The following is a 20,364-nucleotide window of genomic DNA, read 5'->3' as shown; positions in this document are numbered from 1 at the left end:
GGGCTAATGCTGGATTGCAAATTCTCCCGTACAATGGGTGCTGTAAATGTTTAGTTTATAATTTATCTCTGATATGGCAAAAGAGTCAGCGAGCCTCGGGTAGTGCAGAGCAGCGCTGGGCGATGCAGGATGTACGCAGGGAAGATGTCTCTGGGATGGTGCCTGTTCTGTAGGACCGGTCACACTGTTCTCACAGTCCTTAGAGGACAATGGAGAAGGTGTGTGGGGCAAACACCCGTGGGCTTGTTAGAGGGGCGTGAAGTAGTTCATTAGACTCTGCAAACAGCGTGGAAGGGGTGGTGGATGCTGGATAATGGGGGAGAAACCAGCCCCAGAGAGCCAGACCCCAGAGCCAACCCACAACAGCAGCATTTGGAGGCTGCGAGGAGCCGGTTCCTCGCCGAGGCAGCCTTGGTGTGCTGAGCTCAGATGGATGGGAGTGACCTTCAGAAACAGCAGTGCTAATGTTTATTTTATCAGGGCCCAGCTTCGAGCTGCAGGAGCTGAGAGTTATTTTTAACCAGGCGTTGAGCAGCTTGAAGCCTGGCTCAGCAGAGCTGGGTAACAAATGCTCTGCACCGTGGGGCTGTGCATCACGGCCCAGTGCTGCGTCCGTGCTATTAACTCCTTCAGGCCCCGCTGCTCCTTGGGGCTCTCTGTGCACTGGGGCTGCCAGAGGGGAGATTGAGATGAGCTCTGAGGCAGAAGCTCTTCCCTGTGAGGGTGCTGAGGCGCTGGCACAGGGTGCCCAGAGAAGCTGTGGCTGCCCCATCCCTGGCAGTGTTCAAGGCCAGGTTGGACACAGGGGCTTGGAGCAACCTGCTCTAGTGGAAGGTGTCCCTGCCCGGGGCAGGGGTTGGAGCTGGATGAGCTTTAAGGTCCCTTCAACACAACCCACTGTGTGTTTCTGTGACAGCAGGAGGGTTGAGTTCTGGTGCATCTTCAGCGGTGCCCTGAGCCCTGTTCCAGGCTTCAGACCCAGCAATAACCCCCTGATGTCAGTGCGGGGCTGGGGGTCAATCGCCCCCCACCCACTTGGGTGTTGCTGAGGAGCTGCCGGTGCCTCTGCTCGAGGGGGTGCTCAGGAAGAGCCGCGTCAGGCTTTAAAAGTGAAAAATAGACGTTTTATTCAGTGCTTGCACAGTTAACTCATGTCAAGGTAACGTCCCACTCCTCACTGCACGATGGCTGCAGCGACAGGAATGGTTATTGAAGCCAATACCTTGCTTTACCTATGCAGTAGGTTATATGCAGTATATATTTATAGAGCTATAAATAGATCTGTTACGTACATATATAGCATATAAACAGCTTTGTGCTCACAGTGTACAATCTTTCTGTACCGATTGCATTCGGAGGGTTGCAATGGCAAGTGTGAGCACACAGAGGTGCCGTCAGTGCTGGAGAGGGTTGTTCTGCTCTTTGGTTTATGAGATCTGCTCAGCGGCCGGGGCTGTCGGTGCTGCAGGAGGAGGAGGAAGGGGGGGTCCCTGCTGCGCCCAGGCTGGTGCCTCCGATCCCCCTCTCCTGTCCCTGCTCCCACAGCACCCAGAGCCGTGGCGTCGGGCTGGGCTTTGACCATCGTCCGTCCTTCCACCGCCGGGACCGGCTTGAGCTAAAGCAAGCTGGGAGCCAGCAAGCCCCGAGCTGGGGGCACAGGGTCTCTGCAGTGGGGGCCCCAGGACTGCTCACTTTGGCTGGGGTGCGATGATGACATTGCGGTAGCCCTTGACCCCCGTCAGCTTGTCGCTCTCGAAGTCCACCATCAGCTTGTGCAGCCCCGCCTGGGGCGGCACGAAATCCACCCGGAACTTGGCCTCTGCCTGCGGCTCCACGGGCTCCTCCCTGGGGAGGGCAGCGGGTCAGTGGGGCGGGCAGGGGGTCAGTGGGGTGCCCCATCACCCTTCCTCTGCCTTCAGCACTGAGAAGCCGGGACCCCCATGGCATGGCCAAGCCCCCTCCTCACCAGAGCTGCTCTGAGCCCCCACATCCCTCAGGGACCAGTGAGCTGCAGCTCCTGCTGTGCCCACAGCAGAGCCAGGCCCCAGGGCTGCCCTCCTGAGCCCCTCCTGGGGCTCTGGGTACAAAAATCCACCCGTCCCCTTTCCCAATGGGAAGGAGAAGCTCTTACAGCTCCTTGATCCGCTGCCCGTTGGTGAGGCCGGCGCCCTCCACCACGAACACGCAGTTGTGCAGGGGGGCTGCGAGGGGGTTCACCAGGCTGACCTCGGCCACCAGCTTCCTGTTCTGCATCGGCTCCCCTAAGATCTGCAAGCGGGAGGGGTTGGAGCCAGCACCGCCATGGCCAGGGCTGCGGGGCTCCCCCTGCCCTGAGCCTGGTGGGGCTGAGCTGGGTCCCTGCGGATGCAGGTCCTTGGGGATGCAGAACTGCTGCCCCAGCCCCAGGGTTGATGGGACCAACCCCCATCAATAGGAAATGTCCCCCCCAAAACCCGCCTGTGTCCTTACCCTGATCTTGATCTCCGGATTCTGGATGTAGACATCCCTGACGGCCACGATGATGTCGCCGGTCTGGTACTCGGTCAGGAGAGCCACCACCTTGATGAGGTTGTCCTGGGTCAGACTCTCCCCGTACTTCTCGTACAGGATGCGCAGGGGCACGCTCTTCTCTGGAGGGGGAAGCAGAGCGGGGTCAGGGCTCACCCATGGCCCTGCACAGGCTGCTGTGGGATGCTCGGGGCTCCTCAGAAGCTTCTCCAGGCGCCTCACAAGGACAGGAAGGTCATCGGGGAGCTGGGTCTCTGCAGAACTGTGGGGCAGGGGCACCATGGGGTGGGCACCGGGGTCCCCAGAGGCTTCTCCAGCACTTTGCAGCCGGGGTTGGAAGCAGCTCTGGGTGTTGTTTATCTCAAAGGCCTTTGGGGACGGGGCTGTTGGATGCGGAGGGAAGGCAGCTGGAGGCAGCTGCAGAGGCTGGGGCAGGACCCTGGGGATGCTGTGACCGCTGGCGTTCCCAGAGCAGGATGTGAAGTGCTGCAGCATCAACTGAGGCTGCAGGGAGAGGGATGGTCCAGCACTGCTCCGGCTGGGCACAGGAGTTCCCTAAGGGCTGCAGTTTGGGGGCCCTGGGGTCCATATTCCAAGGCAGGAGCTGGGGGGAGAAGCCTCAGGAGCTTGGATTAAAGCTTCAGGGAAAGTGATGTTGGATTCAGTTGAGCAGGCACGTTTGTTATTCCCTTAATCCAGCTCAGTGAACAGGGAGTGCCGAGCGCTGCATTTGTCACGGGCCTGGCTAAGAGGATCTTGGCACCGCGTTGAACTGGGGCTGATCCCGGGCAGCAGATGTGTCCCGCTTCCAAGCCCTGATGGATCAGTGGAAAACTAACATAAACCAGATTATGAGGCGGTTACACCGATTTGTAACCAAGGCAAAGGAAGCGCCGGGGCCACCCAGGGAGGAGACATCAAGAGCCCCAGCGTGGCTGCGACCAGCCTGGCCGCTGAAACCAGCGCCCGCGGCCCCCCCAGCTGGGACTGGGCTGACCTGGGGTCATTCCCGCTCTTCCTGCCTCTGGGAAACCCCTGTGGAGGTGCAGCCCGTGGGGTCCCTGCCCCGTGGCCTCACTGCAGACCCCGGGGCTGCAGCTGAACACGGAACACCACTGAGCCGGCCCCAGCCCTGCCCTCGCGCGTGTCTCACCTGCGCGGGGCTCCAGGGTGACGTTGAGCAGGTCCTTCATGCCGCACTGGGGCCCAACGGTGCCGTTGTAGCTGGCGGTGCGCGCGCACAGCATGAGCCGGCAGGCGCGCTCCGTGTCCGTGTTGTTGGTCATCACGGCGAAGACATCAAAGTCGCAGCCGTTGTTCGCACCCTCCGACAGCTTGATCTTGAGGTGCAGCCCCTCGTCCTCCTCCCTGAGGGAGCTCGTCTCGTGCTCTGCCTTCGCAAACACTTCTCGCTCCTTTTCAGACCCTGCAGTGCATGGAAAACCATGGTTCCGGGGAGGGAATGGTCTGGGCCACTCTGCCCTGATCCCTCCTCAGGCAGCTGCATTAAGGAATCATTTCCCCACATCCCCCAGTGCTGCCCATACCCTCGGGGTACTTGTAGGTGTGGGTGATGTCCTCCCTGCTGTCCCTGCCCACGCTCTTGGTGCTGATGTTCTTCCCCACGACCGAGGAGTGGATGCTCTTCTTCTGCGACCCGTCGCGCTGCACCACCCAGTACACCACATCAGCGTTCACCTCCGCGAAGATGAAGGGGATGTCGTACTTCAGGCGCAGGTCGCCCTCCTTGATGGCTCTGACAGGGGCCGGCCCACAGCAGAAAACCCCTGCGGGGACCGGGGCCTCTGTCACCACTGGACGTGGTTGTGCCAGGGGGAGACCCGTGGCACGGGCCTGGCCGGAGCGCCGGCGCGGTGCATGCCGTACCTTCACTCTTCTCCTGCGGTGTCGGGTCCAGCGCCTGCCACCCATCATAGCCGGGTGCCAGGTCTGGACGGGCCATCCAGGACTCCACCCAGCAGTGGAAGTTCCTGCAAGAGAAGCCAGGACAAAGGGGTCTCAGCCTCCCCCATCACCCACCAGGCTCTGGGTAAGGGGCAAACGCTGCCCAGGGGATGGGCAGGGGGGGACCCACCAGATCATGTCCCTGGAGCGCCGGTCCTCCTCCCCTGTCTCGTTGAGGTAGCGGTCGATGACCAGGTTGCCGTTGGTGTCATGGGCTGAGTTGTAGTTGGTCACCACCCGGCTGGGGACCCCCAGGCACCGCATGACTGCGGGAGCAGGGCAGGGTGAGACAGAGCCCTGGGTTTGTGCAGCTCCTGCCTTTCCCTTTCCCCCTCAGTGGGGTTTCCCGGGACAGACCCGGGATGGGGCCCAGTGTACTGCGGGTGGCACATGGCACCGACAGTGCAACGGGTTCTGATATTCCAGCAGAAAAAAGGTGCGGAAGCGGCCGCTGTGGAGGGCGTGTGGGCAGCAGTGCGGGCAGCAGCGCGGGCAGCAGCGCGGGCAGCAGCATGGGCAGCAGCGCGGGCAGCAGCGCGGGCAGCAGCGTGCTCCAGCCTCTGATTGCATCTCGCAGCTGCCTCGTGCTGCAAGCAGTGCTCCTGGGGGAGCAGGGGGTGGTTGTAACGCTCCAAAGGACACTGCAGACCGCTGCAAGCCCAGCAAACCTGCTTTAGATTTCTGCTCTTTCTCTCCCCAAGAAGGATCTCGTGTATCTGTGATGTTTAAACGCTCACACACAAGAGCAGCCCTTGAGTGCAGCATTTTTCTCAGGGTGGAACTGTGCAACTCTATGTGCTCGGCTTGGCAGAAGCAGCCCTGGGATTTTTCTTCCTTTTTGCCCCAGCCTGGCAGTGAAATCCCATTGTCTCGGTGGATTCCTGACTATTGCAACTTGACCTTCAAGCTACTTCCCTTCCCCGCGCCGAGCCTCCAGCCCTTCCCCTCCACAGGCAGCGCTAATTGCAGAGCCAGAGCCCTTTTTATCATGTTTTCCCTCCGTTTCCTGACAGCTCAGAATAACAGAGCGCTGAACTGCAAAGCATCACTGCAGGCTGATGGCAACCAGCACCAGCTCCTGCTACGGTGCAGGGGAGGGCAGGGGCTGGGGGAACATGATGACCCCCTCCTGTGGGGAAGGGGAGGTGGATAACATCTGCTCTCACCGGTACATGCCACGGCAGCGAAGACCCAGCACTGGCCGTACTTGACCGGCTGGCACCCAAAGTTGTTCCACCTCTTGAGAATATCCACGCTCCCGATCCAGGCCATTGGGCTCATCCCATCTTCATAATGGTTGTCCCAGCGTCCTGCCAGCACCCCCCGGTCCTCGTCGTTACAGTTCACCTGCAGCAGGGCAAGAGGGGCTGCAGTGGATGGTGCTGGATGGTGACGGATGGGTGCTGCATGGGTGCTGGGCACAGAGGAGCAGGAGCCGGCTGGTGAGGGGGAATTGTGCCTCCCCCACCTCACACGTGCTCTCACCCCATCCTGCAGCCCTGCAAGAGCTCACTGGGATGCAGGCAGCTGCGGTGCAAGAGCGTGCAGCGATGCATTCACCTGCAGCCGCCTGCGTCCCGGTATGCTGGGGATGCGTGGCGGGGAGAACGGGTGGATGGAGAGGCCGGAACTGGGATGCACTGACTGGGGATGGATTTTACAGACACATCCTCCTGCCTGGGAGTTTGGCTGTGACCGTCACGTGCAGCCGCCAGTGCGGAGCAGAGGCTGCTCCCAGGATGGTGTGTGCCCACCTCTGCTGATTCTCTCCTTGCAAAAGGCTTTACACACTTATGAGATGTAAGAGCAAGGGGAGAGGCTGTGGCAGGACTCACCATGGCGCTCACCACCCTGCCGATGTACGCAGGGTCATTGCGGCGGGAGCAATCCTTGTTCTGGTCCCTCAGGAATTTGGGGTTTGTGTCTAGCAGCTTGAGGCAGATGGACAAGATCTCATCCTCGAACTGGTGCACATGGGGGAGAAAAAGTGTGTGAGGTCCCCATGGCACCCAGGGCCTCTCCCTCCCTGGCTCAGCACCATGGCAGTGGAGGCTCCACTGCAAAGCCCAAGGACTGGGGCCGGATCCTGCTTCCTGCAGCCACTGCGCAGGGATCTGGCATGGACCTGACCTCCAGGAAAACCACCGACTTCCCGCAGCAGTGACTCATGAACTGGGGCATGGATCCCATGGGCACCACGGGCACCCCCAGCTCCCGCCGGGACAGCCGGAGCTCCGGGAGGTGTCCGGGGCCCCTTGCGCTGGGGCCTGGCAATGGGGGCTGCAGTCAGGGCGCGGGCGCTGCCTTATCAGCGCAGCCGGCAACGCGCCGGGAGCACGTCATCGGGCGCCAGCTCCTGGCACTGCTCCGATAGGAGCCACAGGGATGCTGCCTCGCGCTGCCTGCTCTGAACTCAGCGTGTCCCCTCTTGGAAATGAGATCTTGGTTTGCTTGTCCCCTGGATGGGCTGAATCCTTCCCAGGGTGCTGCCTTTGGGGTGCTCCAGCCCCCATGTCGTGCAGTGCCAGGGATGGTGCTGGGCTTGTCCAGGGGGGCACCAGGGGGCCACGTCCTGCTCACCTGGCCGAAGTTCCAGGGCGTGGAGGTGATGTAGTCGCGGGTGCCCTGGTAGATGAGCCCCTGCTGGGACAGGACGTACTCGCGCCGCTCGTCCTCATCCCGCAGGAAAACCGTGTCCTCTGTGGGGGAGCGAGAGATGAGGACAGGGCCCTGCCCTGCACCCCCGGCCCCGTGCAGGGTGCCCCTGCCCCAGGGACATGCTGGGCAGTGACTGGGGATGGAGCTGGTGGGAAATGAGGCTACAGGGGCTGGAAATGCTTCTGGAGAAATTCAGTCCAGTTTGATTTGAGCCGATGGGAAATTTTCAGCGGGCCTGTGGTTTCCTTTCCCATTCTTTTGCTTTCTTTCCTCACTTTTGTTTTATGGGTCGGGTCTTTTCCCAGGCAGGGAAACCTCCCTGGTGGGAGAAGTGAGCAATGGGAACCAGGAGCACTGTTTGGGATCACAGCACAGCCGTTACTGCTGGGAAACCTCCCCATTTACTGGAAATGCTTTCAGAACAAAGCCCAACACCTGCATCCCAGCACCAGCCCTGGGCAAGCGAAGCTTCCTAAAGCCCCTTATCTCTGCGGAGCCAGCACGGAGCATTTGGGATGCAGGAAACTGGCCCGGTGAGGTGGGAGCACCGGGCGGCTCCTCGGGACACAGGAAGGATGTGGACAGATGGAAACCCCGCTGGTGCTTGCCCACAGCCGTTAAACCTGCAGCTCTGAGCCCTTCTGTCAGGCTGCCCCTATTCCACCGGGCCACTGACACTCTGGGGAACACCCAGTGCCAGTCCCTGAGCACACAGCAGATTCCCAGCCCCGGGGTGGTGGGGCCAGGCCAAGTGGGGGCAATTAGGAGCAATTAGGGCAATTAGAGGCTTTTCCTCCACCCACCCCCCCAGGAGCTGCTGCTGGGGGTTGCACAGGGCTTGGCACCAGCACTGCAGAGGTGAGCTCCCACGGGGTGCTGGGGCAGCTTGGATGGGGTGTTGGGTGTTTAGGTGCTGGCAAAGGGGCTGCACGTGTCCTGGGGTGGGGGATGGTGCTTGAGGTCCCCGACCTGCTGTGGGGACCATATGGAGGTGGAACCAAAGTTTGAGTTTCTGCTTGGACCTGAGCTCAGAGCAGGGCTTGGGGTGCCTGCAGCAGTGGGAGGCACAGAGGGATGCTCACGTGGGACCCCCCAGCATTGGAGCTGACGCCTCACCTGGGTGCCAGGGGTTAAAGAGCAGCACGAAGTCCCCGAGCAGGTAGCTGGAGCCCTCGTACCCGGTGGAGGTCTCCAGCGTCAGGCTGTAGCGGCCGACACGGGCACTGGTGGGGGAGCATAGCGAGACCGAGAGGGAGTCCTCGTCCTGCTGCTGCACCACGGCGCTCCAGCCTGATTCCTCCGGGAAGTCGGTCATGGCAAAGTGGGACCTGGTTCCCGATGTCTCAATGGGGCAGGGGCCTGCCAAGAGAGCACAATGTTGGCTCTCCCAGTGCTCCAGGGGCCCTGGGAGCCCTGCACCATGGGTGCTGCACAAGGGGACCCACCCCACAAGCACCCCATGGTGATCCCGTGCCCTCCACCCTGTGGTGGCTGCCCTGATGGTGGCTCTTGCAACTGGGAATGTTTGCTCTTTGGTTTGTCAGGAATTAGGGCATGGGCAGCCCGGCCATGGGAAACTCTTGTGTGGCTCTTGCTGTTTGGGAAGGGGCAGGAGCAGGGGACTCGCTCCACGGATGCCCCAGGGCCAGAGAGCAGAGAGCCTGGTGCTCAGAGGGGAGCTGCCAGGCCCCTGTGCCCGCGCATCCCGGTCAGCCCCGGCTCCAAACCCCGAGCCCCGTCCATGGGATGCTCTCAGCAGGGGCCCCACTGCGTGCGCACCGCCCCAGGCGTTGCTGCAGACATGGGGATTACATCAGCGTCCAGCGCTGGAGCCGAGGACAGCGCGATCCCTGCGCCCGTCCAAGCCACCTGCGCCCCGCCGGCTCCAACCGCTGCTCCGGGGGTGACTCCGGCCTCGGCCAAGCGCGGCTCCCGGCGGTGCCGGCGCGCGGGCAGGGCCGGCCGGGGCCGCGGTGCTGCTGCTCCCCTCGCCGGAGCACGCCCCCCCCGCGGCTGGTCCCTTGCCAGCCGTGGCCGCAGCGTGGGCCGGGCGCCAGCGAGGCACCAAAAATACTCATGAACTCATGAGAGTGACAGAGTTTCTCCTTTTGGGGAGGGTGGGTTGAGCAAACCGTGTCCTTTCAGCAAGGGCCAGCCTGGCGCAGTCATGGGGATGGGCAGCCATGGCGACCTGCCGCCTCCTCCTCCTCCTCCTCCTCCTGCTCCTCCTCTCCCCTGCCTGCAAAGCCAGCAGCATCCCCCCAGGGCCCCAGGTGCCTGAGCAGGGCTCTCAAACGCAGCTTTAGAAATACAGGCTCTATTTTTGCATGGAGCCGTTCTTCTCTTTGCTGCGGGAGGTGGCACGTGGCCTCGGTGGTGTCACTGTCCCGGGGGGAAGGTCTGGCAGCCCCTACCCCAGTGGGGCTGTGGGTCTGGCCCTGGATGGGATGTGCTGGGGTCACCTCTGGTGTGGCGCTGCAGCCACATGCCTGTGCGAGAGCCAAAGCACCTTTGTCCTGTTGTACCAGGGGGCTTCTCGCTTGCAAAACCAGCCTGGGACTGCCCGGGATGCAGCACAATCTTGACACAGAGCCCTGCACGGCTGCCCTGGCACTGGGGGCAATGGGGAGCTGCTGGTTTAGGTTCAGGTTCATGTCTGTCACCCCATGGTGGGACTGGAGGTCTTTGTCTGTGAGGAAACCTGGGAGCAGTTTTACTTTGTGTTCTGGCCAGGCTGTGCTCCCAGAATAACTCTTGCCTAAGGAAGAGTTGCCTTTCCCTTTGCTCTGAGCTGACAGGGGCCAAGCCCCTACCCAGCAGCTGTGCCCAGCTCTGGCCGCAGGAGCAATGCCCCCAAATGTCACTGCTGTCAGTGGGGCTGCAGCAGGAGAAACCCCTGGAGTGGGGCCATAGGGACCTGCTGGATGCTGCTCCTGGGTACCAGCTCTGGCAGTGCTCGGGGCTGCAGTGGGGCTGGGTGCTGGGGGGCTCAGTGGGAACATTTCCTTTCTCCAGGGTTTGTGTTTCTGGGGATGTCTGAGTGATGGGATCCGGGTGGCTGTGTCAAGAGACCCTCAGCAAAAATCCTGTGCCCGAAAAGATTCAATTTGCTGGTGTTTCTCAGAAGGGTAAGAGACTTGGTGCAGCCCCACGCCTGGCTTGGCCACGGGAGGAGGAGGCTTTTTGGTTTGCATATTGCTTCCCTTCAGCTCTCTGTCTTGGTACAAAAGCTGTGCTCAGCACCAGGCTGGGATGGGGGGGACGGGGGCTGTGAGATGGGGCAGGTGCCCTCATGCAGTTGCTGCGAGCACGGGGTGATCCCGGGGCAGCTCACTCGGGGCACGGTGCCACTCACCTGTCTCCACGTTGAAGGCGAGTTTGTCCACCCCGTCCTCGTAGGCCCTGCCCGAGAAGCGCAGGGTGATGGTGAAGGGCTGCCCGCGCCGCACCACCAGCTGCTGCCCGCCCATCTCCGCCGTGCGGTGCTCCCGCCCGTTGCGCTCGCACTGCAGGTCCCATGTCTCCAGCACCAGATCTGCAAAGGCGGCAGCAGGTTCAGTCTCCCCCCTGTGCCCCGAGTGCCGGCAGACAGGATCGCTATTGCCCACCCAGCCCTGGGGTTTGGACCTTGGTGCTGGGGTTTGGAGCTGCCCTCCTGACCGAGCTCTGGCCTCTATTTCTTGCTCCATGGTGCTGCCCTCCACAGCATCACCCCGGAGGACGGGCACTGTGTGGTGCCTGGGCTGTTCCAGCTCTGTGGCTCCCAGCATCCTGCACTGGAGTGAAGCCCGGGGCTCATCTCTGCTTTCTGGGAGGCAAGGGGCCCATCAGCTGGGGCTGTTCTCTGTGCCCCCACCCCAAAGAGAGCTGCTGAGCCCAGACAACACCAGGAATGCTTCTGGCAGCTCTCTGGCAGTGTTACTGCTCTGTTACTGCCCACAAATTGGTGAGACCGGCTGTAATTCGGTGACAATAAGGGTGTCTGATTGCCGGCCCTGGCACTCTGCCCTCCTCTGCCTCCCAGGCCCGTGTGCCGAGCGGCTGCCAGCCGCATCCTGCCACCCCAGACGCTGTGCCAGAGCGATGTGATGTTGTTCATTGTCACTCAGGGCTGGTGATCCTGGGAGGCTCTGCTGGCAGATGGGTTTGCTGCCAGGATAAGCAGAAGCGTTCAGTGCAGAGCACACCGGGAGCTCTGCGCCAGTCGTGGGGCACATGGGGCGATGCTCAGCTCATCACCCTGTGCCACGGCTCTTCCTGGCTGAGCCATTCCCTGGCTGAGCAGTGGTCCCCAAGCCCTCCTCGGGCTGCTGCCAGATGGAAACAGCTGACCCTGGGCTTGCTGTTCCAGAGCTAAACGGAAGCCCTGCTCCCGGCTCTCTGCGCATGGGGACCTTGCAGTGTGCATCCAGGGAGGCAGCTGGGCTCATCACTGGTCCCCACTGCACTGTGAGAGCTGTTGTGACAGTGGGACTGGCCATAAATAAGGGCAAGGTCCCTCCAGCCGGTCCATTGGGACGCTGGAGCAGAGACAGGGCACAGAGAGTTCCCTTCCCTTGGTAGGCAGAAGCAGGACTCTGTGCTACTGCACACGAACCGTGTGAGCACAAACCTCACTGACATTGAGCCAAGTGTGCTGCAATGAGCGTGGTCAGACAAGTGGGACTGGGGCTCCTCCTTGTCCCTGCGTTATCGTCCCCAGTGGATTTAGCAAAGAGCAGATTCCAAAGCACAGGTGGCTCTTCCAAAACTGATCCATGCCGGGATACACGACTGCAGGCAGCAGCAGGGACCCGAACCCAGGGCGGGGCACCAGGGCAGGGTGATGCTGTCTCGCCCAGAGGCTGCGTGCCCATCGGTGTCACTCAGCCCCATGTCGTGGGACTTCGGAGACAGCTCTGGGAGGCCAGGGGATGCCTCTGCCCCTCGCACCCTGTTCTGCAAAACCACCCGCCTGGAGACATTTCTGAAGGGCAGCAGCGTTACTTCTGACTGAGCCTCCAGAAATCCTCCTTAAACCAGGGTGGGACGTAGGCACATGTCCCTGCTCCCACTGCCAGCGCTCCGCTCCATTCGCACAGAAAGCTTTAAATAGCACCAAACTTCATTGTGCAAATACCGCCGGCGCCCTGGAGCTGCGGAGGGGAGGGAGGGACTGGAGCAGACGCTGCACAAACCCGCGCTTGTCTGGTGGTTTGAGCCTTTCCCGTCCCCTCTCCCCTTTCGCTCCCGTTGGGAGTTCAGTGGCTCATGGCTGAAGGTGCCACCGGGCTTGGCTGTGGGGAAACCTGCGAGGAGGAGGGAGAGCGTCCGTCTCACCTTCGGCCATGGTGTCCCGCTGCTGGTAGCGGTGCTGGTCCTGGTCTCAGTGCTAGTCCCGGTCCTGATGCGGGTGCTGGTCCCGGTGCCCCTCCGCGTCCTGCCCGGCGCTCGCTCCCTTTATACGGCGGCCGCAGCGCACACCCCCGCGGCCGGGGCCGGCGGAGGGAAGAAAGGGAAAACAAAGTTTCCAGGAAACGCCGTGGTTGGGTCCCACCTATTCAAACCATCCAGCGCGCGGTTCCTGGGGGCCCCCCCAGTGCGCAGCCCCCCGCCGCCGGCCCCCGGAGCCGCCCCCGGGCCGGGCTGGACACGCTGCCGGTGGAGAGGAGGGGAAAAGGAGCGGAGGGAGGAGGGGGGCTGCGCCGTTCACACCGAGGTGCCAGAGCTTGGAGAATGTTTTCTCCTTATAAAGTTTCCTTCCCTCCGTGCCTTATCTCCATACCCGGCCATTTCTGGCACGGATACGGCTGCTCAGGATTGCAGCAGCTAGTCCCCCTTCCCGTAAATGCATCCCTAAGAGAGACAGTGGCCAGAGGGAAATGTGCTGGAAACTTTGCTGTTTGATGGAAAAATGTGCTGGAAATCTTGCTGTTTGCTCCGGGCATGGTGCTGTGAGGAGATGAGCAGGAAGCAGGGGCTGATGCTTTCCCCAGCTGCTCTCACCCCACCCATGGGGTGAGACCACCAGTGGTACCCCCTGGGGCTGCCTGCGTTGGCCTGGACCTCCCTGTGCCCCCAAGGTGACCTGACATCCTTGGGACTGCCTAGCAGGGGCAGAGACCCCACACCTCTGTGGGTGCAGAGTCACAGCAAGGTCTGAGCAGAAAGCAGACACCCAGGAGAAGCCCCATGAGCCGGGCACTCCAGGGGTGGGTCATGCCGTGGGGGCACATGGCTGATTTTGCAGCAGTGCTGCCCCGTGTTATGCCCCTCTCTTGGAAGGGCAGCATCTCTTGGGAAGGAGCTGATCTGGTGCCGGTGCTGCAGCCATGGCCAGGAGCTGCTCCTGCATCACCACCTCTGGGGGAGGCTGGAGCCAGTGCAGCAAAACCCTGCTGGGGGCAAGCTCAGGGCAGCTGGTGTAATGCAGCAGCCATCCATGCACCGCTCCACCACGCCATGCACTGGCTGCCGGCTCCCCAGGCACCAGGGACACAGGCATCCCCTGCCCTGCTGAGGCTGAGGAAGGGCTGGTGGCCGTGGAGCCCCCAGCCCCACCAGCAGCCAGTTCTGCCAGCCCCGAGCTGGCCCCACTCTCAGTGCTGCTTCCCAGGCTCAAGAGCCTTTGTGTTGACATGTCCTGGTGCATTTGTGCTCCCACTGGAGAGTGCAGGGTCCGGCTCTGCCTGTACAAGCCCGTGCTTCCTCCCTTATCCTGTGTGAACTTTGGATGCACTCGGTGACCTTGGGTCCTACGTGGGATGTGTTTAATCTGCTCCAGGTAAGGTGCAGCAAACAGCCCATCATGGCACCGGCTGCTGCAGGGCCACCGGGAGGAGGCTCTTCCCGCTCGGATCAGCAGCAGGAGCAGTTTGTTGCTGTGAGGGGTGTCGAGGTGCCCGGGGCCAGGTAAGTCGGGTGCTGGTGCTGCTCAGGCTGCAGGGACTCGTTTCTGTCCTGTTTTCTGGCCAAGCACAGATCGAGAACAACTGACAATGTCTGTCCCTGCTCCAGCATCCTGTCAGGAGGGGCAGGGGCCGAGTGCCCGCTGTCCCCGGGGGTGTCCCAGCACATCAGTGAGGGGAAACCTCCCTTGTTTCCAGTTTTAGTATCCACTTCACATATCCAGAGGCATCCGTCTGCCCAGGCACTGGAAAATGCTGCACATGGATGGCCAACCACACTGCTGGTGTTATTTTTACTCTCCTTAGTAAGACAAGGTTGCATTAAGAGGGTGTTTGCACTGCTGGATGCCCAAAATACCTCATTTGCTCAAGGTGTTGGGCAGGGGACTGTGCCTCCCCTCGCACCCACCCCGTCCTGGAGCTGCTTCAAAGCGCTGGCTTTGCCCTCCCTGCCCCGCGCGGCAGAGCCTGTGTTTGCTTTCCTGGGTGTGTGCCGGGAGCCGGCAGCGCCCGCACGTCCTGACTCAGGCTCTTGTGCCGGCAGATAAACAACCCCTCAACAGGGACAGTGTCTTCTCTGCCACCCTCTTGTCAACCGACATTCGAGCTGCCCATTGCCAGCGCTGCTCCTGCCCCTGCGTGTTCCCAGAGCGTGGCTGCGGTGACCCGTCTGCTCCTCCCCTTGCACAGCCCTCGGCAGCCAGAGCCCTCGGTGGGGACCCCAGAGTTATCCCATCCCTGTCCCGCTTCATGCTGGGCTCTGGAAAGGGATCAGCAGGGCTGGGATGGGACCTCAGGAAAAGGTTAAAGGGTGAGAAAATGATTTATGCTCATGATGACGGGGCCGGTGGGGGCGTTAGTGGCTGACCACAGGGATCCTGCAGGTGGGATGCGGCAGTGACCCCTCACACACCGGAGCTTGGAGGAGCTCTGATCTGTGAGCATGGAAAAACACTGCAAAACCTTGGGGGGGAACCTGCAGCTGCTCATACCTGGAGGGACTGACCCAGGGCTGGGCAGTGGTGGCAGACAGGGTCTGTGAGGACACTGCACATGGAGCGAGGAGCTTTTCCTATGGGAGGAATGGCTTTCCCAAGAAGCAGATCGCTTTTCCAGCTGGCCCCGCAGCCAGGTCCGGGCAGCCCAGCATGCTCTGGTGTTGCAGTCTGGTGGATGTGTCCTGGCAGGGTTGGAGTATCCTCTGCTCACAAGGAGGGAGGAAAGATGTGCTGGTGGTGGCAGATGCCGGCCTGGCCCTGGCTCATGGCACTCGGCATGCACTGAGCCAGGGGCTGTTCCTGAGTAGCGCCCAGAGCCAGAGTCGAATCAGCATTGCCCAGAGGGGCAGCGGCTGATAACCAGCTTCTGGGGACAGCCCTGGGGCAAGGCGCTTCTAGAGCAGGTTGAGGAGGAATTTGTTATGTCCCATCCTTGGTTTTAGGCCAAGTCTGTGCTTTTATTTAAGAGAAAGGAGAACGACAAGCCCCTCACATGTCTCCTTATTTATCTGGTTCCGGAGCTTGGCTGGGGCAGGGTTTTCCCACTGCCCTGATCTGGGCCTGGGGCAGCCCCATCCCGCAGCCCCAGGGCAACGGTACCTGCAGGCAGCAGCAGTGGTGTGACCAGGGGAGATGGGTGCTGGTGGGCACGAGGCCAGTCCCGCTGCGCCGGTGTCCCGTGGTGCAGGAGGGTGCTGCCAGGGGTGCCGTGAGCAGAGATACGGTGCTTGGCAGCCTGAGCGGGTTGAACCTGGTGCGAGCTGAATTCCAGTCTCCCGGTGTCATTTCCCAGCAGCTTGCTGGACCCCACCCAGCTCTCCTGCTCCCGTGGTGCCAGTTCCCCAGCGATCCTCCACTGCCCGGCTGCAGGCGGGCTCCGGGGGGTGTTGAGGGAGGGAAACCAGAGGGATCTGGGCTCCCCAGCACGGTGTGTCGCGTGCGCAGGTTCCCCTCTGAGTGCGCGTGCCCGGATGTGAATGCCTGAAGCTGATTCCTGCAGGACTCACACGCGAGTGATGCACTTCCCTGCGCAGGGGGTCATCCCCGCCCGTCTGTCCTGTCAGCACCGTCACACTCGTGTTTTCCAGCAGTCCCTCGGGATGGGGCAGAGCTGGGATTCAGAGAGCAGCCGGGCTGGCCGTGCCCAGCTCAGACCACCCTGCAGTTACGTTCCGCCCTCGGAGCTCGACCCTTTGGCACTACTTTTCACCCTTCCTGTTTTCCCAAAGCATTGCTCTTTTCTTTGGGTTTTTGTTTTTTATGGCCACCCCGCAGTTCCCCGGGAGATTGATGATGGGTGAGCCCCAAGTTTGCTGGGTTGGAGCAGGAGCTTGGAGATAAGGAAGATGCTTTGGGGCACCTCTGCCCGCAGCCGCTTCCAGACCCCTGGCGAAGGCGAGGATGTTGCTGCCTGGCTCTGTGTTGCAGTTCAGTCTCCTCTTGCACCGAGGGCTCCCTCTGTGTTTACCTGCTGGAACCTGGTGTCCCAGTCACCACCCGGGAGGGCAGATCCAGGCACGACGGCATTTCCTCTGCACCGGGGCCAAGTCCCCATCCTGCGCTTTGAAGCGCGCGTGGCTGTTTGCAGCTGAGCCCCACTTCAGGAGCTGCCATCACAAGAATGGGCCCGTGGCAGCTCCTCTGGCGCCAGAGCTGATGGGAGCCCGGGCGGGGGGTTCATGTCCTGTTTGTTGTTGTTCCTGTGCCACCCATCATCTGTGCTTGCTTCCTTACCCAGGATGAGGGTACGGCCATGGCTCTGGCTGGGAGTGTGGCAGCCCCAGTACCTCTTGTCCAGCCCATTTCTTCCTTCCGCTTCCCTTCGTGTCACTGTGGTTGATAACTCAGTGGCCCTCCTGCACCCACAGTCTGCAGCGCAGGGCTTGACGGGAACCTGGCAATGAGGAGGAGGATGAAGTGGAAGAAGAAGAGCATAGTCTTCCAGTACCTAAAGGGGCTACGAGAAACCAGGAGAGGGACTTTGGACAAGGGCAGGTAAGGACAGGCCAAGAGGGAATGGCTTTAACCTGCCAGAGGGGAGGCTGAGATGAGCTCTGAGGCAGAAGCTCTTCCCTGTGAGGGTGCTGAGGCCCTGGCACAGGGTGCCCAGAGAAGCTGTGGCTGCCCCATCCCTGGCAGTGTTCAAGGCCAGGTTGGACACAGGGGCTTGGAGCAACCTGCTCTAGGGGAAGGTGTCCCTGCCCATGGCAGGGGTTGGAGCTGGATGAGCTTTAAGGCCCCTTCCAGCCCAAACCATTCCATGATTCTATGAGTTGCCAACGTTGGCTGAAGCTGCCTGCTCAGCGCTGCAGGGGGACGGCTGCCCCTAAGAAGAGGGAGGCAGTGCCCAGGGCTGGGGTTCTTGCCAGACCCACGGCCCATCCCTGTCTCCAGGCAGCTTTTGGCATCTTCTGCATCGATCATTTATTGCCTCTTTTCCTTTGGAAGAAAGTCTTTCCCAAGCCCCTTGAGGGGCTGGACTGGCCACGGTGCCCCCGCCCCGGCACTGCTGGACCCCCCACCAGCCATGACAAATGATTTTGCCATTTCATGGGTGGGAAGGAGACATTGATTAACTCCTGCACTTGCCTTTCTGGAAAGGTTACAGCTTAATTGGGCAGACTCGGAGCCATAAATCATGCGCTGAAGGACAAGCAGAGATAAGAAAATTATTGTGTAATAATATTGTTGCAAAAACCCTTTTTGGTGGGAGGCATCAGCCGGGGGCTGGGGCAGCCAAGGGCTCCTCCAGGAAATGCTTCACTCTCCAGCGAGGTGCCGGAAATTCTCCTTCTGTTATCAGATAATCTCAGGATTTGCAAAATATCCTTTTCTTTTTCTTTTGGAAGAAGAAAAACAACAGGAAAGCCATTGTTTGCTTTAGTCAGAAAATCTGAATTCCATCTGGTTTGGAAGACGATTCTGTTTCTCCATGGCAAGTGCTGTTCCTTCTTTGCTAGAAACTGAAGAAGTCCCAACTTTTTCCTTTCCAAAGGGCTCCCGGGACACTGGCTATTTAAACACAGGTAAAATAAAGGGTGGTGATCACCTCCTTCATTTCAGTGTGGAAGCTAAAGCAGACATTGCTTGCCCCAGTGAAGAGGCAGCTTCCCAACACAAGGCTGTCAAGCCAAGGCTCAGTCCCGGCCACTTTTACCCTTCAGAGGTTTGGGTCATTTCAGCCTCTGACCTTGTAACACCACTGGAAGCGGTGCAGGAGAATGGAAAAGCATAAACCATCCTCTGGGGCACTGGAGGTGTTATTCCTATAAACAGGTAAAGCATTTTGGAATCAATAAGACATTTTACTTGCAGCCACTGGAGAGATTTCATCTCCTGAATGATAGGATGGGATAAATGTGATCCCGATCAGGCTGGCACCCCATGGACCAGCAGCTCTCTGTTCCCAGCCTGGCTGAATGGCTTCAGAAGTAATTAGAATAATCAATGCCCCAAATGACAAAAGCATTGATTAGCACTTTAGCCTCTTCCCAGCCTGGCAGTGCTGTGACTCCAGGAGCATCGCAAAGCGGTGAAAGGCAGCCTTGGCTGTGGATGGGGGATGCCTATCCAGTGACAGCACAGCCAGGGGTTTATATGCAATGATGGCAATAACATTCTCATCCCTCTTCCTTCCTCTTGTTCAATTTGCATAGCGGTTCATTTTGGATACCTGTCTATTTAGAATCATAGAATCATGGATGGTTTGTGTTGGAAGGGACCTTAAAGCTCATCCAGTTCCAAGCCCCTGCCAGGGGCAGGAACACCTTCCACTAGAGCAGGTTGCTCCAAGCCCCTGTGTCCAGCCTGGCCTTGAGCACCTTTGCTACCTCCCTGGACATGGCAGGAGCAGCGGGAGGGATGCTCCGTGCCGCCGGTGCCGGGTGAGGCGATGCAGCTCCTCACCAGCACGGTCAGCCCTTCCCAGGGAGATGAGTAACGTGGACGGCATGTCCAGCCCAGTACAGCACCATCACGGGCCCCGAGTGGGACGTGTGTGCTGTGCTGGTCGCAGGGGCTGAGCTCAGCCCCTAACAAGGACTTCCAAAGTCATGGGCTTCTGTGAAATGCCAGGTGAGAATCAGTGTCCAAAGAGGAATTTGGAGGTGTGCTGCTGCTCCAGTGTGCTGCAGAGGTGAGTGTATAATGGGATGATAGAGCACATCAGCTGCTGGTAGAGCAGAAAATTGACTGAGGGAAGTGCCAGGCTCTGATTTAAATGCTTTTGGAGGTAGAACAGATATTTGGCTCTCACAGTGAGCTGCGTGCCATCCAGGTGGGCATGGCTATCACCAGTGTGTGTGGGGATAGGGAGCAGGAACATGCGGGTGGTTGGATGGATGGAGTGGGGATAGGGAGCAGAGATGCTCGGGTGGATGGCACAGGACTCAGCCATCGGGATTTCAGTCAAGCAGAGATAGAAGTGCTGCCAGGGAGACTAGTGCTTGAGCTGGAGAAGATGGAGCTTAAAAGAACTGTAAGAAGTAAAGAGCAGAGAGCGAGTAGGACTGGGAGAAGTGAGGGGCAGGAGGTCCCAGGGCAGTGCCTGGGGAGCAGCTGGGATCAGCCTTCATTAACACTGTGCTAATGACCTGGGCAGGAGCACAGGCTGTGGGGTGCTGGGACCGCAGCCTCCGAGGGGAGCTCAGCGGGGCTCGGCCCAGAGATTTGGCACAAACAAGGCTGAGGGGGGTATAAGTGACGCTCATGAACACTGGGATGGGCAAGTGCCCTTTGCCGAGGCGCAGCACCACGCAGGGCCGCAAGCCATGACCGTGCCGTGGCTGGGAGGAGAAGAGTGTTTTTCTGGAGTGGCCTTTACAGGAGGTGCTGCTTTTTCTGCAGTGTCCCTCGATTAGCTCATGATGTGCTGCTGGGGGGCAGTGGCGCCGTGCCCTGGCCTGCACAGCCTGTCCTCATCCCAGCTTCTCCTGAGTGCCCAAACAGGCGGGATGTGCTGCGGGGCCGGGATCCCCGGGGACCCGGGGCTGGGTTGGATGGTGATGGATCAGTGAGGTCGCTCCCAGATCAGCCAGATCCCCCGAGGCTTTGGGACAGCGCATTCCCAGCGAGTGGGGAGGCTGGGCAGGATGACACCACCCTCGCCATGTACTGGGGAGGAGGTAGGATTGGAGTGACAATGAGCAATGGAGGCATTTAAGCCTCATAAAAGGGAGAGGGACTCATTCTGCCAATGGGTGCAGCCTGGCAGGGACAAGCCAGCAGTGGTGTGAGCAGGAGCACCCAGCTGGCAGCAGGATGCTGGCGGCAGAGCCAGGCTGTGGGCAGAGCTGCGCGGTGGCACCGGGAGGCTTTGCTGTGGCACTGGCTGCTGTTGGTGCTGTGGC

At 60.5% G+C, this 20,364-nt stretch overlaps 1 protein-coding gene across 1 annotated transcript; it reads right to left on the bottom strand.

Moving 5' to 3' along the window:
• Window positions 1-1,102: 1,102 nt before the first annotated feature.
• On the bottom strand, window positions 1,103-12,704 carry TGM2 (transglutaminase 2). The gene is made up of 13 exons (XM_030503531.1): window positions 12,451-12,704; window positions 10,487-10,666; window positions 8,248-8,490; window positions 7,054-7,172; window positions 6,309-6,437; window positions 5,640-5,820; window positions 4,604-4,739; window positions 4,396-4,499; window positions 4,056-4,295; window positions 3,662-3,934; window positions 2,470-2,630; window positions 2,132-2,268; window positions 1,103-1,845 (listed from the first exon to the last, which is right to left on the bottom strand). Exons 1-13 carry the CDS (start codon window positions 12,458-12,460, stop codon window positions 1,689-1,691), a joined length of 2,070 nt encoding a protein of 689 aa, XP_030359391.1. The 5' UTR covers window positions 12,461-12,704; the 3' UTR covers window positions 1,103-1,688.
• Window positions 12,705-20,364: the final 7,660 nt, after the last annotated feature.

This window comes from Strigops habroptila, chromosome 13 (genome assembly GCF_004027225.2).
Source record: "Strigops habroptila isolate Jane chromosome 13, bStrHab1.2.pri, whole genome shotgun sequence".
In the NCBI taxonomy this organism is placed as follows: Eukaryota; Metazoa; Chordata; class Aves; order Psittaciformes; family Psittacidae; genus Strigops; species Strigops habroptila.
This window is presented reverse-complemented; position numbering and strand designations above follow the sequence as displayed.

Coding starts and splice junctions, on each gene's coding strand:
- TGM2 (XM_030503531.1), bottom strand. Junction 4,740..5,639: donor CGCTGCCGTGGCATGTACCG/GTGAGAGCAGAT, acceptor CTGCTCCCGCAG/TCATGCGGTGCCTGGGGGTC. Junction 3,935..4,055: donor CACCTACAAGTACCCCGAGG/GTATGGGCAGCA, acceptor CATGCACTGCAG/GGTCTGAAAAGGAGCGAGAA.